This window comes from Rhinopithecus roxellana, chromosome 20 (genome assembly GCF_007565055.1).
Source record: "Rhinopithecus roxellana isolate Shanxi Qingling chromosome 20, ASM756505v1, whole genome shotgun sequence".
NCBI lineage: Eukaryota > Metazoa > Chordata > Mammalia > Primates > Cercopithecidae > Rhinopithecus > Rhinopithecus roxellana.
Window position 1 is genome coordinate 28,244,692 of NC_044568.1, and position 27,553 is coordinate 28,272,244.

Below are 27,553 nucleotides of genomic sequence, written 5' to 3' on the forward strand. Positions count from 1 at the left end.
TCTGACCGCACATGAATCAAAATCTGTGAAAATTCAGGGACAATGTGGGCCCTGGGTGGATTTGGAGAAGTGGAGAGTGGATGCAGTGTTTGGGATCACATGCATCCTCCTGCTACTACCAACCTCAACACAGTGAGGAGAGTTCCTGATTGAGGCCAGAATGCTGGCATCTCCCTCAGCTTCTCTGTGACATCAGAAGGGCTGGGCTTCCCTTTTTTCTGAATACCTTTCTACACATTGGGGCTCCTAGTGAGTTGTGGAGGAATGGAACTGATGTATGACTCCAGCTCTTCAGGAAATGATCCAAGGGTCTTAGCGGACCATAAGGGAAGTATAGCACATCAGCCATATAATACAGCTGGTGGAGGAGAAAAATGAATACATAAAATCTACATGTCATCTTGAAGTCAGTCCTTATTACAAAAAAGGAATCCAGCCACTGGCTTCATGCCTTATTCTGGCTCCATTTTTGGCTATTGCATTTTTAAAACGGACACACTAAGGATACTGCAGAGATAATCAAACTGAAATGTATCACAGAAAACTGTGGAAAAAACAAATCTGAAGATGAAATGGTTAAATGGTCACTGTCATATTACATTGCTATGGTTAATATATCTGACATTTAACTTTTTAGGGCCATTTTATCTGTTGTTTAATTTGTTCCTCATCACTAGTCCTGCCTGAATGTGAATATTTACCAGACAATCAAGACTAGGGTCCTCAATGCAGGATAGTGGTTGGCATTGCTCTCTCTGGCTGCCAAATCTGTGATACTGAAGTGAAGGCTTCTGAGGATGCTTTCAGGTTTGATTTTGGCTGAGGTAATATTGACGAAGTGCCTGACACTTGTGATGCTCAGAAAATTCGTTTCCTTTCCCCTTTTTGCAGCACATTTCTACCCAAGGGACCAGTATTTGCTGGTGAGAGGGAGTATCTCTTAATCCTTTGCAGCTGTTTCCTTGGATTCTGGCTTGGGTCTCACTGTAGTTCTGTCTAAACATGGCTTGCTGGATCCCAAGTGTCCTACTTAGTAGCTGTGTGACTTTAGGCAAGTTACATGGGCTCACGCTTCTCTGGGCTGCTCGTTCCTTGGAGGGGTGTTGTATTCCTTAGTGGTGACAGCAACCCTAGGGTGGGCTGGCATGGGGTGGGGGAGGATTGGTCTGGCAACCTCCAGGGCCTCTCTCTGAGCCCCAGTGGCAATGACTTTCAGTGGAGAGAACTACTTACCTTCGAGGGATCACTTTAGAATCTCAGAGTAGGATACGGAAATTTAAAAGTACATGGAAGGAAAATCCCTGCTATTTTAGTATATGGAGTCAAGGAGTAACACCTGCTCGCAAGACTGGCTGGAGTAGTGGCTGCCCAGCGGAGATTCTGTATGGGAGTCTCTCTGGGGTGTGTCCTAGCTCTTGGAGACCCAGAGATCATTAGATGTTTAGGTTTGCCATAAGCAGATGTGGATTTGGTATTAGCAGCTTTTCCATGGGGATTGACATGCCTAGTTTTGGGGATCCCTCTCAGAAAAGCAGCGGCTGGAAAATCAGCTCCTCGTCTACCCCAGCGAACTATGAAACAGCCCACATTTGTATGGAGTTCTCGGTTGTCACTGACTGTGCTCCCTGCTTCACATGCAAGCTCTCACGTGCTCTTCACAGCACCCCTGCTCAGCACATACTGTCATTAACCCCATTCTACAGGCAAGGAAACAGGCACAGAAAGGTAAAGGAACTTTCCTAAAGTCACACAGCTATTAAGTAGAACACTTGGGATTCAGACTTGGTTGAAACACTTGCAGGGACTGGAAGGGCCTGAGTTTGTGACCTTGGTTGGCTAGCATACCCAGATGGGAAGGCTCTGTCTCAAAAGATTTCTGCAGGATTGGCCACAATCATGCAAGAGAGCAGGGCAGGAGACTAGGAGAAGATACTGTTTTCATCTCAACCCTGCCGTTTCTCATCTATGTGACTCTGAGCAAGTTTCTTGCCCTCTGCGGCTTCTTTTCTTGAAATGAATAAGGTCCTAGACTTGCTGATATTGAGGCACCTACCAGTTCTGAAAGGTTTCGGGCCCCTTTTGGGGTCTGTGGTTGTACGCACCCAAAGGTCTCCTTCCTTGCCTCCATATGTTGATAGCATTTCCCTCTCTCACTGCCCCTGATCAGTCCCCCACTCTGCACACAAGAAGGCCAGGTCCCCACAAAGCCAAGTCCTGCTCATGGGCGTGGGGCATGTGTGTGTGTTCTCAACCAGCCCCTTTACACTTTGTCCTTTCTAGTTTCCCTCTGAGGACCCTGGACCCCACCCCACTTTTTTTTTTTTTTTTTTTTTTTTTTTAAAAAAAAAAACTCCTAAGCCTTCCTTCCTAAGAAGCCCTTTCTAAGGATTCTTCTTTTGGTCAGGAGAAAAACTACAGTTTCTCCTAAGCTGGTTCTTGACTTGGATGTCAAGGACCAGTCTTACCGCAGCACAATGATCACACAACCGAGGCTTGTTTTCTGATTGCTTATTTTCTAAAGGGATGCACTAGGTTGGAAGGACTACTTGTAGTATGCCAGAGGATGGCATCTGGAGACAAAGGGTCCCATGACAGAAGGAGACTGAAGGTGGCGGCGAGAGGAGCTATTTAGAGTGCCACACTGCGTATTCCGGGGAACACCTTTTTAGCGTCTATGTCCCCTTCGACCATGTGGGGGTGGATATCCACATTCATTCCTGCATCCTTGCACAGCTTAAGCAAGGTCCGAATGTTCTCCTTGGACAACCTCAGGTATCTGTTCAAGAGAAGGCAAAAGAGGTCAGTTGAAGGTGGAGTCACAGCAGCTTCTAACTTTATTGAAAAGAGCTTAGATTTAAGCAGCAGTAAGTGTGGGTGCTCTGCAAGGGGCTGGCTCTCCTAGTCATCCGTGGAGCTGATAGAGACTTTATAAGACAGTGGGACACCCCACAAAGGAGGTGGGAGTTTGCATTGGTGTAACTCTTTTGGCAGTCAGTTGCCTCCAAAGAAAAAAACATTCATTATCTTTGACTCAGTAACCCCACTCAGGTTCTCAATGTATCCTAAGAAGAGAAGTCAATGGAAAGAAAAGCTATATAAATAAAAGATGTTCATTTTGGGATTGTCAACAACAGGAAAATGAGTAAATCCACTAACAGAGAAATAGTCAACCCGATAATGGACTACCTTATGTCAAGGAGCTTAATTAAAAAGCCATAGTTAGAATGGCATAAAGAAGATGGTGCCACATGGCTGTGACAGTACCAAGTGGTGAGAAAAGGCAGAATGTGAATTGTTACGTGATTTGTCACTGTCATGCGCACATACACTGAGAGAGGCCACAGGCCGAGAAAGATACAGACAGTGGAAATAACCGCTGAGCAAAGTTGCAGGCATGTAGAGAGCATTTGTTTCTTAATAATATCCACACAATTTAAAAATCAGATCATTGATCTAGAATATTAGCTAGAGCCCCAAAATTCTGATTGATACTGAAGAATGGGATCAATCCCACTTATACTGTGTGATCCAGAGAGCTTCTTATTCTACCAGCAACCCTGACCTTGGTCCCAGCTTTAGTATAGAGTGTAGGCCCCTACTCAGGCTGCCTGCTGGTTGCTTACTTTGCCACAGACTATGGGAGAGGCGCTGTGTGTTGATATAATGTGATTTTCTGCCTGTTAGGAATGGCCACTGTTCTTTAAGGTCTTCCCAGAGCCTACCTGTTCTTATGGCCAGCTCAGACTCCCTCACCAGTCCCCACACTTGGACTACTTTTTCCCTGATCAGCCTATGAGGGTCTCATGCATAAGTATATGGGGACACTTGTTAAGATCTCATCCTGGCCAAGCGCTGTGGCTCACACCTGTAATCTAGTGCTTTGGGAGGCCAAGGCAGGCGAACCACTTGAGAACAGGAGTTCAAGACCAGCCTGGGAAACATGGCAAAACTCCATCTCTACTAAAAATACAAAAATTAGCTGGGTTTGTTGCTGCACGCTTATAATCCCAGCTACTCAGGAGGCTGAGGCATGAGAGTTGCTTGAACCTGGGAGCTGGAGGTTGCAGTGAGCCGAGATCGCATCACTGCACTCTAGCCTGGGCGACAGAGAGAGACTGTCTCAATAATAATAAATCTCACTCTGAACCACTCCATTCTTTTCTTGGTTGTTTCTTGAATGGTTTCGTATGCTATCTCTTCAAATATTCTTTCCGTCTCTTTGGAGGGCAGGAGTCCTGTCCAAATCTCTTTTCCCCCACCATGGAACCCAGGTAGGCTGCTTGTTGCCCAGAGTCAATTAGAACCACATGGTCCATCTGAAAGCTATGGCCAAAGTCATCCAGTCATGGAACCAACCAGCAAGGGCAGTCTGCTGAGGTCTCTGCCTGTTCATCTTGAAGCCAGTTAACCTTCTGCCCGTCAGTGAGCAGAGCAGGACTTTGTGATGGGGTTATTAGATCACTAGACATTTGAGGCCATCTTAAACCTACAGATGAGTTTACTGATGTCAACCCTACAAGGATGATAACAACTACATTACTCTGTTGTCTTGTTTCCTTATTTGCTAAAGTTTCCAAACTTTGTCAGTTACAACTTTACGGTAAAGGAAAACACTGGGCTAGGGAGAAGGATGCTTGTTTTTGGAGGCAGCGGGGGGGGGGGGGGGAATCTGGGCTCCACTGCTGAAACCCAGAAAGCCCTGATAAACAGGACAGACAGCAAGTGAGAAGGGAGACTCTTTGGGAAGAGCAGTAAATAGCAAATGGTTTCACACTTTGTTCATGATCCCTTAGACAGTCTAAAAGCCCAAACATGCAGCAGGTAGGTCACTGGGGATGGTGGCTACCATCACCAGCAACTCAACCCCACAGTGCAAAGGATCGTAGGGAAATCTTCCTGTTAAGACAAAGCCACATTCTTTCCTTTTTGAGTAATATTGAAACAAATGGAAATATTGGGAGGGTTGTTGAAAGGTGTGGCATCAAAATGGCAGCACCTAAATGACATGTCCATTCAGGCGATGGTCTACCAGCAGGTGAGCTGCTGAAGACCCACTGGCTTGAGCCCCGGAGCAGTCCTTTGGGACCAAAGGGCAGAGCTCAGCCACACCAAGCCCCTACTCCTAGATCTTCAGGTTAAGCCAAGGTGTTTGAGCTGGAGACAGGAGTAAGCAAAGCCTGTTCCAGGATCCCACCCCTCTGCCCAGGGGGTGGCAGCTCTCACCGGCAGCTCAGCACCTCCTCTGGCTTCAGCATCCTTATGGTTTCCATCTTAGGCTCGGTGCTTTTCTCCATGAGGCTCTTTAGCTTGCGTTCGTAAGCCGTGTCAGGCATCTTGTTGGACCAGTCTCTCATGAAGGTTGCCCTCCGGCTGCTAAAGGTACCATCCTGTAACATGGGATCTAAGACAACGCTTTGTCGACGGAATGGGTTTGGCCGCTGAGTAGACTCTGGGTCGACTGCATCCTTGATATCTGTATCTGAAATTGGACAGATGTCATCAAAGAGTTAGATCATGGGAGGCTTGAGAGGTGGGGTAAGCAGGAAGGGGATGAAGGCTGTAGGGATACATGGACTTCAAACAATACCTGTTCTGAGATATGAGGTCTTTTCATGGCTTTCACAGGTTCTCTACACCCCTTCCCCACTTTCTTTTTTTGAGACTGAGTTTCCTCACTCTGTGGCCCAGGCTGGAACGCAGTAGCACAATCATACCTCACCGCAGCCTCTATCTCACAGGCTCAGTGATCCTCATGCTTCACCCTCCCATGTAGCTGGACCTATAGGCACATGCCTCCACTCCTGATAAACTTTTATATTTTTGTAGAGATAGGGTTTTGCCATGTTGCCCAGGCTGGTCTTGAACTCCCGGGCTCAAATGGTCCACCTGCTTTAGCCTCCCAAAGTGTTGGGATTACAGGCGTGAGCCACCGCGCCTAACCCAGGTTCTCCTTCTTTGTTTGTTCAATCCTTTTTCCCCTCCCTCCTTTCTCCTTGCCTTGTTCCAACTCCCTTCCTTTCCGTCTTTCCCTCTTTCTGCTTCTTTCTGTCTGTTCTCTCCATCCTCCCCAGTGGGAGTTCCCCTAAGTGGAATGTGCGTAGAGGAGGTAACCTAGAGGATATCTTCTGATATCCCAGGGAAGGTATCAGAAGAGAAAAGTTTTGAGCTGGGTTTGAAAGGGCCAATAGTTGATCAGTTAGAAAAGGAAGGAAAGGATCACAGGCAGAGGAACAGAATGTGTGAAGGCACAAATACACGAAATGAAATGGTGAGTGTCTGATGTGACCCAAATATGGGGTTTGTACCAAACAAAATGTTGTTGGACTTGCAGGGGTGCCCAACATTTTGGCTTCCCTGGGTCACATTAGAAGAAGAATTTTCTTGGGCCACACCTAAAATACACTAACACTAATGATAGCTGATGAGGAAAAAAAAAAAAAAAAAAAAAACGCAAAAAAAAAAAACTCGTGATGTTTTAAGAAAGTTTACAAATTTATGTTGAGCCACATTCAAATCCATCCTGGGTCCCATGTGGCCAGTGTGAAGGTTGGACTAGAGCTTGGACACCTTAATATTTTTTTCTTGCTAAATTTCCTTCTAAGTGTTTTATGTATTTTTACTCAGGAGGATGGAATATTTTGTACTCATTTCCATTTCTAACTGGTATGACAAGCATATAGAGAAAAGTCTACCGTTTGTTTTTTTTTCTTGAGATGGAGTCTCGCTCTGTCACCCAGGCTGAAGTGCAGTGGTGCGATCTCAGCTCACTGCAAGCTCCACCTCCTGGGTTCACGCCATTCTCCTGCCTCAGCCTCCCCAGCAGCTAGGACCACAGGTGCCCGCCACCACGCCTGGCTAATTTTTTTGTATTTTTAGTACAGATGGGGTTTCACCGTGTTAGCCAGGATGGTCTCGATCTCCTGACCTCATGATCTGCCTGCCTCAACCTCCCAAAGTGCTGGGATTACAGGCGTGAGCCACCATGCCTGGCTAAATATACTGTTTTTTAAAAACTATATTTGTCAGCTGGGCATGCTGGCTCATGTCTATAATTCCAGCACTTTGAGAGGCAGAGGCAGGTGGACCATTGGAGCCCAGGAGTTCAAGACTAGCCTGGGCAGCATGGATTGAGGCCAGGAGTTCAAGACTAACCTGACAAGACTAACAAAGTGAGACTCCATCTCTACCAAAAAAAAAAAAAAATTAGGGGTGTAGTGGCACATGCCTGTTGTGCTAGCTACTTGTGAGGCTGACTTGGCAGGACTGCTTGAGCCCAGGAGGTCAAGGCTGCGGTGAGCTATGATCACACCACTGCACTTCAGCCTGGGTGACAGAGCGAGAGACCCTGTCCCAAAAACAAACAAACAAACAAACAAAAAACTATACTTGTCTAGTATACCAGCAACCGCAGTAAATTTTATTACTTTTTAACTAGAATTTCATGAGTTTTGCAGATATACAATCATATTAGGGGGAAAAAATGAACGTATCATTCCTCCAATATTTATCAAAATTATATATTCTTTTTAATATATATTACATTTGACAGACCCTCTAAAACATTGCCAATAATGATGATAGGGATTAAGCCTCATTTTGTTCTGGATTTTAAGTAATTTGGGCATTGCATCTTTTAGAATGATATTTGCCCCTATTTGGGGTATATGTTTTATCATATTTTAGTGGTTTATCCCTGGTTAACATAGAGTTTTTACTGGTGATAATTGCTTGATTCTACTCATTGCATTTTTTTTTTTTTGCCATCTACTGATATAATTACATTTTTTCCTTTAATATGTTGATGTAATAAATTGTGTTCTTAGACATCCTCATAATGAACCACTTCTTACCTGCTGTAATAAAGCCCACTTGTTCATGGTGGAATTCATTTCAGACATTGTACATGTGATGTGTTTTCATACATTGAGTATATTTGCTAAAAATTTCTAGATTTTCGCATTTATATTATTGTGAGATTGGCCAACTTTTTTGGTATAAGTTTTAATATTAAAGTTCTGCATTAATTTAATAGCTTGTTAAATTAGTGCAGAAATGTCTATATTTTAGGCAGTCTGTAATAGTTGAAGTAACGTTAAAATTATTTGCTCTTTAAATGTTAAAACCTTGCATGAAACCATTTGTCTTAGTGCCATTTTTTAGTGGAAAAATGTTAATTATTTTTCAACCTTCCCTGCAGAAATTGCCCTATTCAATTTTTCTGCTCTTTATTGTACCAATTTTGATAATATATAGTATAATAGAAAATCATCCATTTCCTTTAGGTTTTAAAATGTATTGTATATTGTATAGAGGTATAGTATTCTATTACAGTTCTTTTATTTTATTTACATCCTTTCTCATATAAAATCTTGTATATTTTACTCTTCCTTTTAACAAGGCTTATGATTACTTCATAGCAATTGCTTTCATGTCACTTGCTTTTTCAAAAAGATAGCTTGATACTTAGGCTTTTAACAACTTTTGATCTTGATATTATTCATTAACCCCAGCCAGTATTTAATATATTAATTTTCTCTTTTTCATAATTCTTCTACTTACTAAATTAATAAAAGTGTTGGCAATTTCTTTTATTATGTGTTTTATAAAGAATTATTACCTTTAGTTTTTACTGTACATTTTCTTCTGAGCATACATTTTGCCTTTGTCTCATAGGTTTTGGTATGAAACAGGCTTATTTCATTAGTTATTTTCTTTGATACAAGCGTAATTTGGATGTATGTTTTTTAATTTCCAATTTTTAAAGTTGAGGGTTATTTCTAATTGTTGGTTTGAGATGATGTAGGTAGCCCTAAAATCTTTACTTTTGTGATTGTTAGTATTTTCTCCGTGATGAAGCACACAGGTGATTTTTGTAAATATTGTTTGGATATAAAAAAATACATGTTCTCTATTCAGATGTAAAGCTATGGTTTGTTAACTGCATAGTTACATTCTTCTGTGTATTTCCTGTTATTGTCTATATGATCTTCTATTTGTTTCTGAAGGAGGTGTATTAAAATTTACCCCCATAGTGGAGAGAATGGGAGGGAGATATGGGTTGAAAGGCTACCTATCCAGTTACTATGCTATGTTAGTCTGTTCTCATGCTGCTGATAAAGTTGTACCCAAGACTGGGTAATTTATAAAGGAAAGAGGTTTCATTGACTCACAGTTCCACATGGCTGGGGAGGCCTCACAATCGTGGCAGAAGAGCAAGAGAGGTCTTACACGGCAGCAGGCAGGAAGAAATTGTGCAGGGGAACTTCCAGTTATAAAACCATTAGATCTCATAAGACTTATTCACTATCACAAGAACATCATGGGAAAGACCCACTCCCATGATTCAATTACCTCCCACCAGTTTCTCCCACAACACTTGGGAACTGAGGGAACCACAATTCAAGATGAGATTTGGGTGGGGACACAGCCAAACCACATCACATGCTCACTACTTGGGTGATAGGATCATAGGATCATTTATACACCAGGCGTCAGCGACACAGAATTTACCCATGTAACAAACCCGCACATGTACTCCTAGAACCTAAAAGTCAAAAAATAAAAATAAAATAAAATGGACCACCATAACTGTATCTTTAACAGGTTCTCCCTGCATTTCTAAATGTCTTGCTTTATTTATTTAGCTTCTACATTTTTTGATGCATGTAGGTTTATGGTTATTACTTATTCTAACATTTAAAAAGGTCTCTCTTTTACTCTATGTGTTTCTTTTAGCCTCAGTTCTAACTCATCTACTTGCACTTCCTTGTGGTTTCTTTGCTTTTCCTTTTGTCGTCAACCTTTCTATCTCACCTGGTTTTAAATGTTTATCTAGATTTTGATTTTAAATTACTTGCCAATATGTTGTTTCTAGTCTCTCCTAGAGAATTTTCTGCAGATGAAAGAATGTATGGCTTATAAAAATCCCTAAATATTTCTGAATCTACAAATATAATTCATTTGTTTGATAGTGACTTATGTGAATTGGGGCAGTATTATGGGGGTTTTCATTCTTTGCAATGCATATGTGCTATTCCACTTCCAGGTTGATGGCAGGTTGATTTTTTTTCCCCTTATAAGTAAATTATTCTGTCTGTAAGCTTGTAAGATTTCATCAACAAAGTTTGGGAATTTTATCAGGATATTCCTAGTCGAAATGCATCTAGACCTCCTACAATTACATAAATGTGGAGACAGTGGCCTGAGGAGTGGGTGTGACCTGCCCAAGATGTCGCAATGAGTTAGTGGCTGAATTAGGACTCTTTATGGCACATGGTGTTCTGGCATCGTAGCTGGTCCTTGACAGGGTGATAAGGTCAGGTGGCCTCAGCAGTCCGTTTGCACGTGCAGAAAATTGGCGCTATGCTATGGGAGGATCATGAGCTGCACATTCTCTTTTACACGAATAAGGAAATTCCTTGGAGAAAGGGCAATTGCCTTTCCTGAAACATCTGATCCTCTTCCGTGCAAGGTGGATCTCATGAAGGAAAGAGCAGTAGCAATATAAAAAGTAATGACAATTACACAGATTAGCTGACATGTGTTGAGTGACTCACATACCAGGCAGCGTTCAAGGGCTTTCTGGCAGTGGGGGCACATCAGTCTCACAACCACGTCATGTCCATTTGACAAAGGAGAACACTAGGATCAGAGGGATTAGGTAATGTGCTCAAGATGCCACAGATTATCAGTGGTGAACTGAGGACCTGAGCCCACATTGTCAGAGCCTTTTTCTGGAAGCCTGTCCTGGCCACTCTTTTGGACAAAAATGACCCACATTCCTGGGTTTGTGGCTGAAGAGATAGGTTATATTTCTAGTGAGCCATGTTCGGGACACCAGAAGCTCACTTTGCGCTCGTGGAGACAAAAGGGGGTATGGCCTTCTAGCCCTGTGCATTAGGGGATGTATCCTTGGCCTGGTGTCTACACAATATCCTGGACATAGGTGCCCATGGAGGGAATTCCCTTTCCCAGTCTAGCTACTCACACTTTACTAAGATTTACTTTGGCAAGGTGTTACAGTTGTTTTCCCAGGATCTTTTCCTGGCTCATAGCCAGAGCAAACTTTCTAAAATTTAAATTCAACTTAGTAATTTCCTTCGTAAAACTTTTCAGTGACTTGTTATTGCATTCAATAAGGTTTAAGTTTTGGAAAGGCCAATTTGAGACTTCTGCTTTCAGTCAAGATGGGGTAGCAGGAATTGGATTTATCCTTCCACCTTAAGCAATTAAAAAACTGGGCATGTTATATGAAATAGCAGTTTTTAGACATTGGACAACACGCAACATAGGGCAGTGATCCTTGAGTGAGGGGAAAGAAATGAGGGGAGCCTCATGATTGCCCCAGCCTTCAGTTGGAAGATGCTTCCAGGTTGCAGCATGGGGTTGCAGAGAAGCCTAGACAGAGCCTAGGAGTCCCCTTGAGTTGAGGAGAGAGACCAGATAATTTAGGTAAACTGTAAGAGCTAGAAGAACAGGAAAAAGCTGCACCAAGAACTGCAGAGTTATGCAGATTCCCCTCAGCTGAGGACTAGCCAGAACAAGCCAGAAAAGAAAGTACTCCAGTGAAAGAATTGGTAGACAAGAATACGACAACAGCTAGTATGGCATACTCCTGTTATGCCCTCCAAGGCAAGGTCACATTAAGAAGAGACACAGAAGATTTAAAATGACCCAAATTGAAATTCTAGAGATGAAAATGACAGTGTTTGAAATGAAAAATTCTATTGGATGGGATTAACAGCAGATTCGGTATTGAAGAAGAAAGGATTAGTGGACTTGAAAGTATAGCACAAGAAACTGTACGAGATGAAACACAAAGAGAAAAGACTGAAAGATGAAGAAAAACACAAGATGAATTTTGGGACTTTAAATATGTGTAATTTGGGTGCCTGAAAGAGAGGGGAGAGAATGGAGAAATGAAATAAATTTGTGAAGAAATAATGGCCAGCAAATTGGTAAAATTTGATGAAAACTGTAAACCAAGAATTTCAACAAACCCCAAATACAAACACAAGAAACATTAAGCAAATGACATTAAGGCACATCATAAGCTCCTTTCTTAAAAGAAAATCTTAGAAGCCAGAGGAAAAAAACACTTTACAGAGGAACAAAAATTAGGAAGAGAGTCAGCTTCCCATTGCAAACAAGCCAGAGGATGGTAGACCAAACTTTAAAGTATTGGATGAAGAAAGGTTGACAATCTAAAATTCTACACTCAGCAAAAGTGTCTCTCAGAAACAAAAGTGAAATAAAGACCCTTCTGGATATACAAAAGCTATACAAATTTATTACCAACAAAGCCACACCACAAGATACATTAAAGGAAAATCTTCAGGTAGAAGGAAAATTATTCCAGACAGAAATCTGGATCCAATGAAGAGCACTGGAAATGTTAAATGCGTGAGTAAACACAAAAGTCGCTTGGAAACGTAATTGCTTAGGGCAAAAATCATAACACTTGTAGGATTTATAATATGGAAAAATACAATGTGTGGCAACAACAGCATGTAGAAGGGGAGAGGAGAAATGGAAGTATACTCTCGTAAGGTTCTTATGCTTTACATAAAATGAAGATAGACTGTGCTAGTTTAAAGATGTATACTATATACATTAACATCATCACTAAAATGATTTTGTGTTTTTTTAATATGGAGTCTTGCCCTGTCTCCCATGCTGGAGTGCAGTGGGGTGCAATCTTGATTCACTGCAATTTCCGCTTCCCAGGTCTAAGCGATTTTTCTGCCTCAGCCTCCTGAGTAGCTGGGATTACAGATGTGCGTCACCACACTTGGCTAATTTTTGTATTTTTTTTTTTTTTTTTTTTGAGATGGAGTCTCACTCTGTTGCCCAGGCTAGAGCACAGTGTCACGACCTCGGCTCATTGCAACCTCTGCCTCCTGGATTCAAGTGATTCTCCTGCCTCAGCCTCCTGTAGCTGGGACTACAGGCACGCACCACCATGCCTGCCTAATTTTTGTATTTTTAGTAGAGACGAGGTTTTGCCATGTTGGCTAGGCTGGTCTCGAACTCCTAACCTCAGGTGATCCACCCACCTCCGTCTCCCAAAGTGCTAGGATTACAGGCGTGAGCCACTGCACCCGGCTGCAACAAAGAGTTATAACTAGGAAGCTAATGAAGGAGATAAAATGGAATCATAAACAATATTTGGTCTAAAAGAGGGCAGGAAAAGAAGAAAGAAAAAGCAAAGAATAGATGGAACAAGCTAGAAACACATGCGAAGATATGTGTTGTTTAATTTCCACATATTTTTTAATTTTCTAATTGTTCTCATTTTATTGACTTTTTGTTTTATACCTTTGTGGTAAGAAAAGATAGTTAATATAATTTTAGTCTTCTTGAATTTGTTAAGATGTGTTTTGTGCAGTGCAATAAAATTAGAAATCAAGACCAAGAAAATCACTCAAAACCATACAATTTCGCTGAGCACAAGGGGTATGCCTATAATTCTAGCACTTTGGAAGGCCAAGTAAGGCAGATCACTTGAGCTCAGGAGTTTAAGACCACCCTGGGTAACATGTCAAAACCTCATCTCTACAAAAAAATACAAAAATTAGCTGGTCATGGTGGTGTGCACCTGTAATCCCAGCTACTTGAGGGGCTGAAGTGGGAGGACTGCTTGAGCATGAGATGTCTAGGCTGTAGTGAGCCACGATCCTGCCACTTCACTCCAGCCTGGGTAACAAAGTGAGACCTTATCTTAGGAAGAAAAACCCCATACGATTTCATGGAAATTAAATAGCCTGCTCCTGAATGACTTTTGGGTAAATAATGAAATTAAAGCAGAAATCAAGAAGTTATTTCAAACAAATGAAAATAAAAATAGAATATACCAGAATCTCTGGGACACAGCTAAGGTAGTATTTAGAGGGAAATTTATATCACTGATCACTCACATCAAAAAGTTAGAGAAATCTCAATTTACCAACCTAACATCACATCTAAAAGAACTAGAGAACCAAGAGCAAACCAACCCCAAAACTAGCAGAAAACAAGAAATAACCAAAATCAGAGCTGAACTGAAGGAGACCGAGACACACACACAAAAAAACATTTATAAGATCAAGGAATCCAGGAGTTGTGGGTTTTTTTTTTTTCTTTTTAATTTTTTTCTTAATACAGATAGGATCTCACTATGTTGCCCAGGCTGGTCTTGAACTCCTGGGCTCAAGGCATCCGGCATCCGCCCCTCTCGGCCTCCCAAACTGCTGGGATTATGGGTGTGAGCCACCACAGCCGGCCTGGTATTTTGAAAGAATTAATAAAACACATAGACTGCTAGCTAGACTAATAAAGAAGAAAAGAGACAGGATCCGAATAAACATAATTAAAAACTACAAAGGAGATATTACCACTGACACCACAGAAATACAAATAACCATCAGAGAATATTATGAAAACCTCTCTGTACACAAGCTAGAAAATCTAGAAGAAATGGATAAATTACTGGACACATACACCCTCTCGAGACTGAACTGAACCAGGAAGAAACTGAATCCCTGAACAGACTAATAATGAGCTCCAAAATTGAATCAGTAATTAACCTACCAACAACAACAACAAAAGAAGCCCAGGACCAGATAGATTCACAGCCAAATTCTACAAGATGTACAATGAAGAGCTGGTACCATTCCTACTGAAACAATTTCAAAAAATTGAGAAGGAGGGACTCCTTCCTAACTCTTTCTATGAGGCCAGCATCATGCTGATACCAAAATATGGCAGGGACACAACAAAAAAAGAAAACATCAGGTCAATTCCTTGAACATTAATGCAAAAAGCCTCAACAAAATACTGACAAACCAAATCTGCCCAAGAAAAGAAACTGTCAACAGAGTAAACAGACAACCTACAGAATAGAAGAAAAAAATTAAACTATCGAGTCTAACAAAGGTCTAATATCCAGCACCTACAAAGAACTTTAACAAACTTACAAGAAAGATAAAACAAAAAAAAAAGTGGGCAAAGGACACGAAAAGACACTTTTCAAAAGAAGACATACATGCAGCCAACAAGCATATGGAAAAAAACCTCAACATCACTGATCATTAGAAAAATGCAAATCAAAACCACAATGAGATACCATCTCACACCAGTCAGAGTGGCTTTTATTAAAAAGTCAAAAAATAACAGATGATGGTGAGGTTGTGGAGAAAAGGGAATACTTATGTACTGCTGATGAGAGTGTAAACTGGTTCAACCATTGTGGAAAGCAGTGTGGTGATTCCTCAAAGAATTAAAAATAGAACTACCATTTGACTGAGCAATCGCATTACTAGGTATATACCCAAAGGAATATAAATCAGTTTACCATAAAGACACATGCACACATACGTTCACTGCAGCATTATTCACAAAAGCAAAGCATGGAATTGACTTAAATGTCCACATATGGTAGGCTGAATAAAGAAAATATGGTACATATACAGCACGGAATACTATGCAGCCATAGAAAGAACAAAACCATATTTTTTGGAAGAACAGGGATGGAGCAGCAGGCCATTATCCTTAGCAAACTGATGCAGAAACAGAAAACCAAAGACTGCATGTTCTCACTAATAAGTGGGAGCCAAATGATGAGAACACATGGCCACATAGAGGGGAACAAAGGAAACTGGGGCATACCTGAGGGTGGAGGGTGGGAGGAGGAAGAGGATCAGGGAAAATAACTAATGGGTACATCACCTGGGTGATGAATAATCTCTACAACAAACCCCCATGACACAATTTACCTATGTAACAAATCTGCACATGTACTGCTGCACTTAAAAAAAAATGACTTGTGGTCCAACATATGACCACTTCTGGAGAATATTCTACATACATTTGAGAAGAATGTGTATTATGATGGGATGTATAAACATGTGTTAGGTCCATTTGGTCTACAGTTTTGTTCAAATCTGCTGTTTTCCTTATTAATTTTCTGCCCGCATGACCTACCCATTGTTGAGAGTGAAGTGTTAAAGCCCCCACTATTATTGTGTTGCTGTTTATTTCTCCTTTCAGTTCTGTTAATTTTTAAAATATATTTAGGTACTCTGATGTTGAGTGAATAAATATTTCAATTGTTATGTCTCCTTGATGAATCAATCCCCTGTTACATGACAACCTTCTTTTTTTCTTGTGACAGTTTCTGACTTAAAATCTGATATTAGTATAGCCACTGATGCTCTCCTTAGGTTACCATTTGCATGGAATATCTTTTCCAATTCCTTCTTTTTCAGGCCGTGTGTGTCCTTAAAGCTAAAGTGAGTCTCTCATGGGCAGCATATAATTGGATCTTGTTTTTATTAAATTCATTCAGCCAGTCTATGTCTTTCAATTGGAGCATTTAATCCATTTATATTTAAAGTAATTATCAATAGGTAGAAACTTACTGTCATTTTGGTCATTGTTTTTTGACTGCTTTGTAGTTTATTTCTTTCTTTTTTTCCTCTCTTGATGTCTTCTTTTGTGATTTAATGAGTTTTTGGAGCAGTATGTTTTTATTTATTTTTCTTTCATTTATTTACTACAGGTTTGTTTTTTGTGGTTACCGTAAGGCTTGTACAAAACATTTTTTTATTTTGAGATGGAGTCTCACTCCGTCGCCCAGGTTGGAGTGCAATGGCATGATCTCAGCTCACTGCAACCTCTGTCTCCCAGGTTCAAGCAGTTCTCCTGCCTCAGCCTCCTGAGTAGCTGAGGCGCATGCCACCACATCTGGCTAAATTGTGTATTATTAGTAGAGATGAGGTTTCATCATATTGGCCAGGCTGGTCCTGACCTCGTGATCCACCCCCTCAGCCTCCCAAAGTGTAGGAATTACAGGCGTGAGCCACCGTGTCTGGCCATAAGACATTTTATAGTTATAACATTCTATTTTAAACTGGTAACAACTTAACTTAGATCATATACAAAAACTATACTTTTACGCTCCACCTGTCATTTTAGGTTATTGATATAACAGTATACATATATTTTGTATTGTGTATCCATTAACAAATTATTATAGTTATAGTTAATTTTAATACATTTGTTTTTTAGCTTTTATACTAGAGTTGAAAGTCATTCATATATCACCATTATGATATTAGAGAATTTGAAATTTGACTATATATGTATCTTTACTAGTTAATTTTATACGTTCATGTGTTTTACATTGTTAATTAGTGTCCTTTTATTTCAGTTTGAGGAACTCACTTTATGATTTCTTATAAGGCAGGTTCAATGGTGATGAAAACTCTCACTCTTTGGGAAAGTCCTTTCCTTTTATTTCTAAAAAACAGCTTTATCAGGTACAATATCCTTGGTTGGCAGCTATTTTCTTTCAATATTTTAAATATTTCATTCCATTCTCTCCTGACCTGCAAGGTTTCTCCTGAGAAATCTACTCATAGTCTTGTGGGGGTTTCCTTGTGTATGACAAGTAGCTTTTTTTCTGCTGCTTTCAAAATTCTTTCATTGTCTTTGACTTTTGACAATTTAGTTATAATATGTCTTGGTGCAGACCTTTTGGTGTTCAACATATTTGGGGATGACTGGGCCTCATGAATCTTAATGTACATCTCTTTCCTCAAATTTGGAAACTTTACAGCCATTATTTCTTTCAATACATTTTATTATGCTATTCTCCTTCTTAGACGTCCATAATATGTATTGTTTCACTTGCTAGTGTATCATAAGTCTGTTGGCTTCCTTTATTCTTTTTCAGTCCTTTTTTTTTTTTTTTTTTTTTTACTCCTCTGACTGAATAATTTCAAATGACATGTCTTTAAATTCACTGATTCTTCTGTTTGATTGAGTCTGCCATTGAAGCGCTCTATTGGGTTTTTCAATTCAGACATCTTGGTCTTCAGCTCCAGGAACTGTTTTTTGGCTTTTTTTTTCTGATGGAGTTATGCTCTTGTTGCCCAGGCTGGAGTGCAATGGTGCGATCTCGGCTCACTGCAACCTTTGCCTCCTGGGTTCGAGCAATTCTCCTGCCTCAGCCTCCTGAGTAGCTGGGATTACAGGCACGCACCACCACACCTGGCTAACTTTGTATTTTTAGTAGAGATGGGGTTTCTCCATGTTGTTCAGGCTGGTCTTGAACTCCCAGCCTCAGATGATCTGCCTGCTTGGCCTCCCAAAGTGCTGGCCTTTTTTGGCTTTTAAAAAATGGTTTCTATTCCATTGCTGAACTCATTTTGCCCAAGTATTGTTTTCCTATTGCATTTAGTTGTTGGTTTCCTTGTAGCTCGGTGAATGTCCTTAAGAGGATTACTCTGAATTATTTGTCAGTCAGTTCATAGAGCTGCATTGCTGTAGAATTAGTTATTGGAGCTTTATTAATTTATTTTAGTGGTGTAATGAAGAAACTCTACTTATTTGTTTATTTGTAGAGATGGGGGTCTCACTATGTTGCCTAGGCTGTTCTCAAACTTCTGGCCTCAAGTGATCCTCTTGCCTTGCCCTCCAAAAGTTCTGCGATTACAAGCACGAGCCATGCTGCCTGACTCAAAACTCACTTTAAATATAAAGGCATAAATAACTGAGGAAGGTCAATGTGGCAGTCATAGAGGTTGAAAGCAATTGGTGATTCTTATAGGTGGATGAGGATCATGGTTAAGCTAAGATATTGGTTGTGAAAATGGAGAAGAAGAGAAAGAGATTAAAGATATTAAGGAGGCAGAAGCTACAGGACCCAGTCACTGGTCATGAAGGGAGAGTGAGGCAGAAGTGATAGGATAGACTCTGACATCCAACTTCCACATTGAGATAGTAACATTTCCTGGGAAGGTGCATGTAATGTAATGTAATCAGGATGTGCTTTGCCTATGGCAACCCAAGCTAACATCAGGCATGGTGTATGTGACTATCTCTAGGCCCTTCCTAGGGGCTGCTTTGTTTTGAACTTGTCTGCCAATTCAGATCATACCCATTCATTTTAGTCCTCTTGCCAGTCTACACCAGAGGCTCTCCTTACCGTGCCTAGGCTCAGCCCTGACTAGGTTCTGGGTGCCACATCTTGAGGCCCAGACTGTTCCAGATGCTGCTGAGCACTTTTTGCACTTGGGCTTGCCCATTTGCAACCAGTGGTCATTTGTAACCCACTGGCCATTGGTCTTATTACATCAGGAGAGACAAGGCTTCTTCATTCTCCCATAGAGTGGATTCGACTTGAATGGTGGAAAGAAGGGAACTGCAGGGAACCAAATGGGTGTCAAGTCAACCTGACCTGCTGGCATCCTTGTGCAGTGAGATGGAAATAATTATTTAATCAGCTGGTATGGGTTTCTTTCAGGGAGTGAATTGTTTAAGAAAATGTCTTAATAGACTACTTTGAGTGTGGAACAAGACAAATGAAACATGGTTCTCTTCAAGTAAAAAGCCAATGGAAAAGTGTTAGGTGGAGAAGGAAGAGCAGGGAGGAAAGAGAAGAGGAAAGAGAGAGGAAGAGGGAGAACTGAGCAGTACCAGGACTCGGGCGAGGAAAGGAAGGTGCCCAGGGTGCAAAATTTAAGGAGGCATTCACTCTGAGACTCACACTAGTGCATGATTGGCATCTGAGAGTGAGTGCTTCCTTAAATTTGGCGGCCTCAACTCCTGGCTTGCCTCGCCTTACCCAGTCTTGGAGTTGAGAAAAACATCAGGGGGCTACTTCCTGCAAAGACATGTAGCTAGGGAAAAATCTCCTGGTGGCAGGGTTGGATAAAGGACTTTGAAGAACAAGGGAGTCTAATCTTCAACCTCTAATTTGTTTGCTGTATGATTCTGTGATGTAATTCTTTCCCTCTGTTGGCCCCAAGCCTTCAATAGAATGTATTTACATACAATGACTTCCATGTAAGAGGTTTCAGGAGAAATCAAAGAGACAAAATAGCAGCCACTGGAAGCAATATTTACAGAAGCTCCAGGGTCCAGCAGGACCAGGATTTTGTGGCCAGACATTACACTGGTAGTCACAGAAAGTTTGGGGAAGGTATGGGGCTTCCCATAAGGCATAAGGCAATGTAGTTTATTTTTTAAATAAACTTCAAATATTTTAGAATAATTGTGGTGTATTAGTCAAGTTTCCATCGAGGGTCAGAACTAATAGGATAGATGAGGATAGATGTATATATGAAGAGGAGTTTATTAAGGAGTATTAACTCACACGATCACAAGGTGAAGTCCCACAATAGGCAGTCTGCCAGCTGAGGAGCAAGGAAGCCAGTCCGTGTCCCAAAACCTCAAAAGTAGGGAAGCCAACAGTGCAGCCTTCAGTCTGTGGCCAAAGGCCTGAGAGCCCCTGGCAAACCACTGGTATAGATTCAAGTGTCCAAAAGCTGAAGAACTTGGAGTCTGATGTTCAAGGGCAGGAAGCAGCCAGCACAGGAGAAAGATGAAGGCCAGATGACTCAGCAAGTCTGATCCTTCCAACTTCTGCCTGCTTTATTCTAGCTGTGCGGGCAACTGATTAGATGGTGCCCACTCAGCTTGAGGGTGAGTTGGCCTCTCCCAGTCCACTGACTCAAGTGTTAATCTGCTCTGGCAATACCCTCACAGACACACCCAGGAACAATACTTTGCATTCTTCAATCCAATCAAGTTGACACTCAATATTAACCATCACATATGGATTTACAGAAATGTTGCAAAGAAAATAAAGAGGATTCCTGTATATCCTTCATCCATTTTCCCTTAATGGTAACATCTTACGTCCATGACATGTTTGTCAAGACTAAGAAATTAAGATTTTTTTGTATATTATAGAACGTCTTCAGATTTCACCAGTAATGCCCCTAAAGTGCTGTTCTAGGATTTAATCTGGGATTCTAAACTGCACTGAAAGCCGACTGCATTTAAATCTTAAAGGGAAGTGACTGCAATTTGGTCACAATGGCTTTGGTATATTAAATGAAAAGGGGAAAAAAAGATTTTGTCGTTTTTGTTGGGCACAATGGGGGCAATTTTATGTATGAGAATTGACAGCCTCTGCTTGGAGGCTCCTGTGTACTTTTCTCCTGGGCTAGTTGGAATCCCTTCCAGATTTCTCTTCTACCCTACACCTCTGTCCCAAGGGGCCTGACATAACAAATGCATCTGTTTTTCCAATACCACAATAAAGACCACCTGAAACTTTAGCAAAATTTTTACTTAGAAAAAAACCACTAATATTCATTCAGCACCTCCTCTTGGTCAGGCTAGTTACTTTTCATGCCTCATCTTGCTTAAACCTCACAACCATACTATGAGGCAGGTATTATTATCATCCCATTTTACAGATGAAAAACCAGACTCCGGAGGTGGAATAAGTTGTCCAGGATTATACAACTCTGAGTTCCTTATAAAGTGGTAGAGCCAGGGTCAGGACCCAGGCAGTCTTTGAAATTGGGGATCTGGCACAGCCTAAACTCATTCCTTCCTAGAGGTGAGCAACTCCTGGCAAGTTTCAGGCCAGCAGGAGTGGTACCTTCTATAGTTGATATTGTCACAGTATCTGAATTAATTAGATGATTTGTAACTCATGAAGTTGATGTCACCAAAATGGCTTCAGGAACCTGGACACATGACGTTGGTTTCCTGAGAAGGGAACACTCAGGAGCGCCAGGGCCTTGACAGACATTCACCTCCTGTTCACGTCACATCCCGCTTGCCAAGAGCGACCCCAGTAGTGGTCCCTCCCAAGCCTCCATGCGGGCTTCTGACTCCTGTGTGCACAATGGTTGGATTGCAGTGGATGCTACTGCTCTAAGGATGGCGTGAGCTTTCGGTTGCTCCTAAAGGAAGAGATTATGGAGGAGGATTCTGACGGCTGGGCCAAGGTTTTTCTCTTACCAGATTTCTTGGGGCCATCCTTGACATAGCTGCCAGGGACCATGCTGAGGCGTTTTCCCTTTTGCTCCACTCCGTAGAGCCTTCGGTAGGAGACCGCGTCCCTGTCCTTCCTGAACCTCTTTCCTAAGGCCTTGGAGGGAACAGGTGAGAAGTCACACCCCAGTTACAGGACCTGGCTCACCCTCCCCACCTCCATCCCAAGCAAACAAACAGTGATTTCAAGGGTTTGCTGAAAGGCAGGCAAAGGCAACCAAGGAGAGAGCTTCCCCGGGCCCTGGCAGAGGTCGGAGGGGCAAGGTCTGCCCATGGGTGCTTGCTCACCAACGCCTCTGTCTTTTTCCCACCATATATCAGAGGGGTCCCTGGGGGCCTTGGAAACACAGGCCCTTGGAGGCTATTAGGTCTGGGTGGGTCTGCCCTGTTAGCCGCCTGGCCAGAAAGCTCCTGTCCCTCACTGAGCCATGGTGTTCTCATCTTCCAAGTGGTCTTCCTGAATGGCTTCAGGGGATAAATATGGGTGAGGGAGGATGTGCCACTAGTGAAGAATGAAACTACAGGGAGGCAGCAATTGAGTAGCACAGCTGGACAGGGTAGGGAAGGGTGGAGATTTTATATGAGTGTTAATGTGGGGCCAGAGTGAATTTCAGAGCCTTAAAATTTAGAAAGCAGGCAGACATTATGCAGGAGAGAAGCGGGGACCCCCTCCTTCATTTGGAGACCCAGTGCGGGTGAGGGGAGGATGGGGGGCCGCATTACCTTCTGGGAAGTCTCCGTGGCCTTGTGGTTCCCTCCCCGTGCCGTCACGAGGCCTTTGCCTTTCTTCTCTTCCTTCTTCTCATTTCCTTTAAGGACTATCACCACTTTGGGCTTTTGCTTCTGAAAAGCCAAGGGAAGAGAGCCCTGCAGCCACCCCTGTGGGGACAGCGTCCCTTCCCTTTCCCCGAGGAGAAGGCTCCCAGGTGAGGGGCTGCCCCTCCCCTCCACAGGCTTCAGTGCACACACTGTAGGTCTGGTTGTCACTGTCCCTCTGCTTCTGGATGCACCCTGGTATACATGTTGCTGCCCACAGAGTGACGTTGTAAGCTCCAGGCCTGGTCCTGTTCCTCTCAACCTCAGAATCCATGAGGGGCTCCCCATCACATCCTCCCCCCCTCATAAGGGCCTCACTCCCTAGCCTGGTAAGAAGCCCCTCCAGCCTCCACGTGGCCTTACCAGCTGTGACCTTCCTGCCCCTGCCTCCAGTCTGGAGCCACAGGAAGGCTGCCCTGACTTTGAGCAGGTGCTGCTGATCCAGACCTCTGGGCCTTTGCTCAGCCCGGCCTCTTCCTTGGTCCCGGAGCACCCCAGGCACCCACCCCATCCAGTCTTCCTGGAGGGGTGGTCACCACTGACCTTGCCTTTCTCTTTCCCCAGGTATTCCTTACCACCCACCCAAGAGCTGAGCACACCCTGCCGTGAATGGAGTTCCTTGTGCATGGCACATTCCTGGTCCTCCTGTTCTTACAGGGGATGCAGGGAGGGTAGGGTCATTAGGAATCTCCAGGGTCCCACAGTCCAGGAGCCCAGCAGAAGCACATAAAGGGCAGGCCACCCAGGAAGCATCCCGCCTAGTCTATAAGGAGTAGGGGTGGGTGCCAGAGTATCATGGGAAAAACTAAATAGACTGGGTCTCCTCTGGGAATGTACTGCTTATGGTTACGGGGAGACAGTGGCCTGGACTGCAGTCTCCAAGTCAGATTGCCCGGATTCCTGCTCTATCCACGGCTGAGAGCTGAGTGACCTTGGCAAGTTTCTGCTCTCTCTGTGGCTTAGTTTCCTTGTCTGAAAGGTGGGGATAATAGTAGGACCTACTTCATAAAGTTACTGAGAGCAATAACTGAATTTTGACATGCATGTGCAATGCCCTCCATGAATTATCGGGGGTAGGTTATTATGCGGAGTGGGTGGAAGGGAAGTTTCCATAAGCCGTTTGGGAGTGTGGAAGGAAGCTGTCCAAGGCCCTGCTTCATGTTGCAAGTTGCCTTCTAAGGAAGGTAATGCTGGTTAGCTTTGGGGTTTTGTTTGGCTTAGTGGAGAAACAGTGCAACTCAGAACCAAGGCTGCATTTTCAGGCTATGAGGAGCTAGGCTGACCCATCTCCTCCGGGGCAGCCCTTTCCACCATCCCCAGCTCAATCCTCAGCCTCCCCAGAAGAGTCACCTGAGTAGCTTCCCACACAGCTCCCATTTTGGGGAAGCCTGAGCAGATCGACATGGCAATGCCTTAGACTTAAGGAAACTGCAACATTCACAGATTCAGCATCCTCCATGGCTGAGACTTCAGACCTCAGGGGTCTTCGCTGATGCCAAATGGATCACAAGGGGAAATACCATGAGCAGTCTGTCGTGGGGAGATCTGGATGGCCAGGCCAGACCCCAGGAGGGGAGGCCACAGAAGGCCCTGAGTGGTAAAGATAGACCCCAACCTTCTCACTAGAGGGTCCCCTGTCACCTGCTGCTGTCGGAGACCTGTCAGGACATGTCATCTTCCTCTTAGAAGCTTCTTTAAAAACCCAGATGCTTCTGGGAAAGGTAATGATGCTTGATGACTTAATTATATTTCCCATGTAAACTTTCTCCCTCTCTAGGTCCAAAGTTATTTACAATAAAAGCCACATTTAAGGTAAAGCTGTTAAAATGTGATTATTAGAATCTTATCCTGGTAAAAGGAGATAGACCTGAACATATTAACCATGGAAGTGAATGTAATTCCTGTGATCGATATTAAATTGAGTTTAGAGAGACCCAGAAGTCAAGCTTCCCCTTTGCCCCCAAATCAAGGCAGTGGGTAAGCTATCTGTAAATCATTAGCACCTTAGAGTAAAATATGTTTGTCAGATGAGTCTGATGGAATTGGCACTCGAGATCTTTCTGACTATAAATGGTAAGTGGTATGGTTTGGATCTGTGTCTCTCCCCAAATCTCACGTCAAGTTGTAATCTCCAGTGTTGGAGGTGGGGGCCTGGTGGGAGGTGATTAGATCATGGGGGCAGTTTCTCATGGCTTAACATGATTCCCCTTGGTAATGTCATGAAGGAGAGAGTTCTCGTGAGATCCAGTGATTTAAAAGTGTGTGTGGCACCTCATCCTCCCACTTCTTGCTCTGGCCATGTGAAGTGCCTGCTCCTCTTTTGCCTTCTGCCATGATTGTAAGCTTCCTGAGGCCTCCCCAGAAGCAGAACCCCCTATGCTCCTTGTACAGCCATGAGCCAATTAAACTTTTTTTTTTTTTTTAATAAATTACCCAGTCTCAGGTATTTCTTTGTAGCAGTGTGAGAATGGACTAATATAGTAAGTAAGTACATGAACAGAATGGAAGCTTTCCCCAAAGGCAGGTGCTGACCTGGATAAAGCAGAGGAAGTGGAGGCAGTTATGGGGAGTCGGCCCAGCAAAGCCCATGCATTTGGGAATTGGATAAATCTCAGTTTGAGCCCTGACTCTGCCCTTTATTACTTCTGTGAGTGCAATAAAAGGACTTATTTTCACTTTCCTTATCCTTCAACTGGGGGTAAAAATAGCGCCTCCCTGGTAGCCTGACTGGGAGCAGTTGACCACATAACCCAGGTACAAATCTAAACACAGGGCCTTCACCACAATAAACATTAAAAGTTAGTGATGTGATGAGCATTGTCATTAGTAATGGCATTTTTTACTCATTTTGCTCTAGGGTCGGGAGATTCAAGACCAGGTGGCATCTTCTGCAGAGGACACCACTTTCCAAAGACATGGCTTGGTTCTTCATAGATAACGGGTCTTGGGGTAGCTCTGGGAAAAACTGAGGCAAACTTGGTTGCTATACTTCTTGGAGAAAGAGGAAAGGGCAGGTTAGAACTAGCTCAATGTAGGGTAGAAAAGAGGAGGTATGTTAGCTGGAGTCGCAGTTGCAGTAATGGCAGTGAGGAACGAATGTTCTTTGATTCTGAAGGCATCACAAGGAGGGAAGAGCTGAGGGCAGTAGGAAGATCCCATCCTGCAACACGGAGACCCAGAAGCCACTACCCCTTGGCTCTTCTAGAATTCTGACCGATACTAACATTTGCCCAGCTTGACTAAACTTTAGACAGGTTTCTTCCTGATGATAGGTCTTTGGCCTCCTTTTCCTTAGAACCTTTCCTCTAGAAAACTTGCATTTGTAAATTTTTTCTCTGCCCCTTTGAGATGTAAATTTCTCACTCTATTGCTAGTTTTACAATCCAGAAATGTTTTTCTCAAGGACCTGGGAGGACCCTTTGAAATATAATCATCAAGAAAGATTGTACCCTGTCTCTCAGTCTCTGTGAGAGGATGGGAGCCTAACATTGATAAGCGCAAATTAGCAACACAGACAGCCTAATCATATTAACTAATTCCCCCACCCCATTGATGTCCTTGGGTACTTCTCACTAGCTTATCCCAGCACTTCAAAATTATCCCGCCTTTTGTTTCAGGAGAGTCAAGTCCAATCTCTCTCCCCTACTGCAACTATCTTGAGTAAAGTCTTCCTGAAATTTCTCTTGGATGGTACCCACCTCGGGAGCTTGTTTCTTCTTCCCCTGCCTCCGCTCCAGCCACTCCAGCACACGGGTGAGGTCAGACATGCGCCTCTCTTCGGCAGTCTTCCACATGGATTTCCTCTTTGTGGGCATTAAATCCTTCAGGTACACTGGTTGCTCTAACATTGTGGAGTCTTGCTAGTGGCTTGGGTGGGAGGTGGCTGGCACTCTCTCACTCTCTTGATCCCTTTATCTGGACTCGATGGCCTGGTGATTCAGAAGGTAAGGTGTGGCCTCCAGATGTGAACATAAAGGGCAGAGTGAGCCAAGACGCTGGGATATTGGCCTTAAAGGGTAGAAGGCCTGGGGAGTGATTGTGAGGTCATTGCCAGGCTTGGTAGCTGGCTCTGGGGTCAGAGTAGAGGTGGGACATTGGCCACCTCCCACTGTTCCCCATGTGGCCACTACCCCTCTTCAGGCCATTATGTCTCCTCTGGACTCTGCCACAGCCTCCTTGCAGCCTTTTCACCTCCATCTCCACACAGATCTTACTAAAATAAAGGTCAGCCCATGCATCTTCCTTTCTCAAAAACCTTCAATGGCTCCTTGTTGCCTATCTAAAAAAAGTCTAAATTCTTTAGTTTGGCATCCTGTCTTTCTACAGTGTACTCTAATTAGAAGAAAGTTTTTTATAAGCCCAATTTGTCTATGTTCATTGATTCATCCAACATGTGGTTATCAGGCACCTACTAAGTATTGGGAATGGTGCTGGGGATACTAATGCAGGAGAAAAACATAGGCGGACTTCCTAAGACATATGGGCTAGTGGAAAAGCAGGGCAGATAATTACCGTATGAATCCATAATGACAAGTGAAGATGAGTGCTCTCAAAGAAAGGAATGTAGTTCTAAGAAAGGCCATAGCAATGGTACTAGACTTGGATGGGGTGGTGGGTAGGCCACCTTTGAGCTCTGAGCTAAAGGATAAATAGACTTCAACAGGTCTGGACATTTGTGTCCCTCTTGATGGCATTAAAACGTGGGGCCTTGGGAGGTAATTAGGTCATGAGGGCGGTTCTCTCATGATTGGAATTGGTGCCCTTGCAGAAGAGACTAGAGAGAGCTCCACCATGTGGAGATGTAGTAAGAAGGTGTCACCTATGAACCAGGAAATGGGTTCAGCAGACATAGAATCTGTCAGAGCCTTAATTTTGGATTTCCTAGGCTTCAAAATGGTGATAA

The 27,553-nt window shown here is 43.0% G+C and overlaps 1 protein-coding gene across 1 annotated transcript; it reads right to left on the reverse strand.

The window, feature by feature from the left end:
• Positions 1-2,475: 2,475 nt before the first annotated feature.
• On the reverse strand, positions 2,476-26,634 carry C20H16orf78 (chromosome 20 C16orf78 homolog). Its single transcript, XM_010375938.2, has 5 exons — positions 26,349-26,634; positions 22,558-22,677; positions 21,802-21,931; positions 5,224-5,479; positions 2,476-2,776 (listed from the first exon to the last, which is right to left on the reverse strand). The coding sequence occupies exons 1-5, from the start codon at positions 26,496-26,498 to the stop codon at positions 2,629-2,631; spliced, it is 804 nt and encodes a 267-aa protein (XP_010374240.1). The 5' UTR covers positions 26,499-26,634; the 3' UTR covers positions 2,476-2,628.
• Between the last annotated feature and the right edge of the window lie 919 nt (positions 26,635-27,553).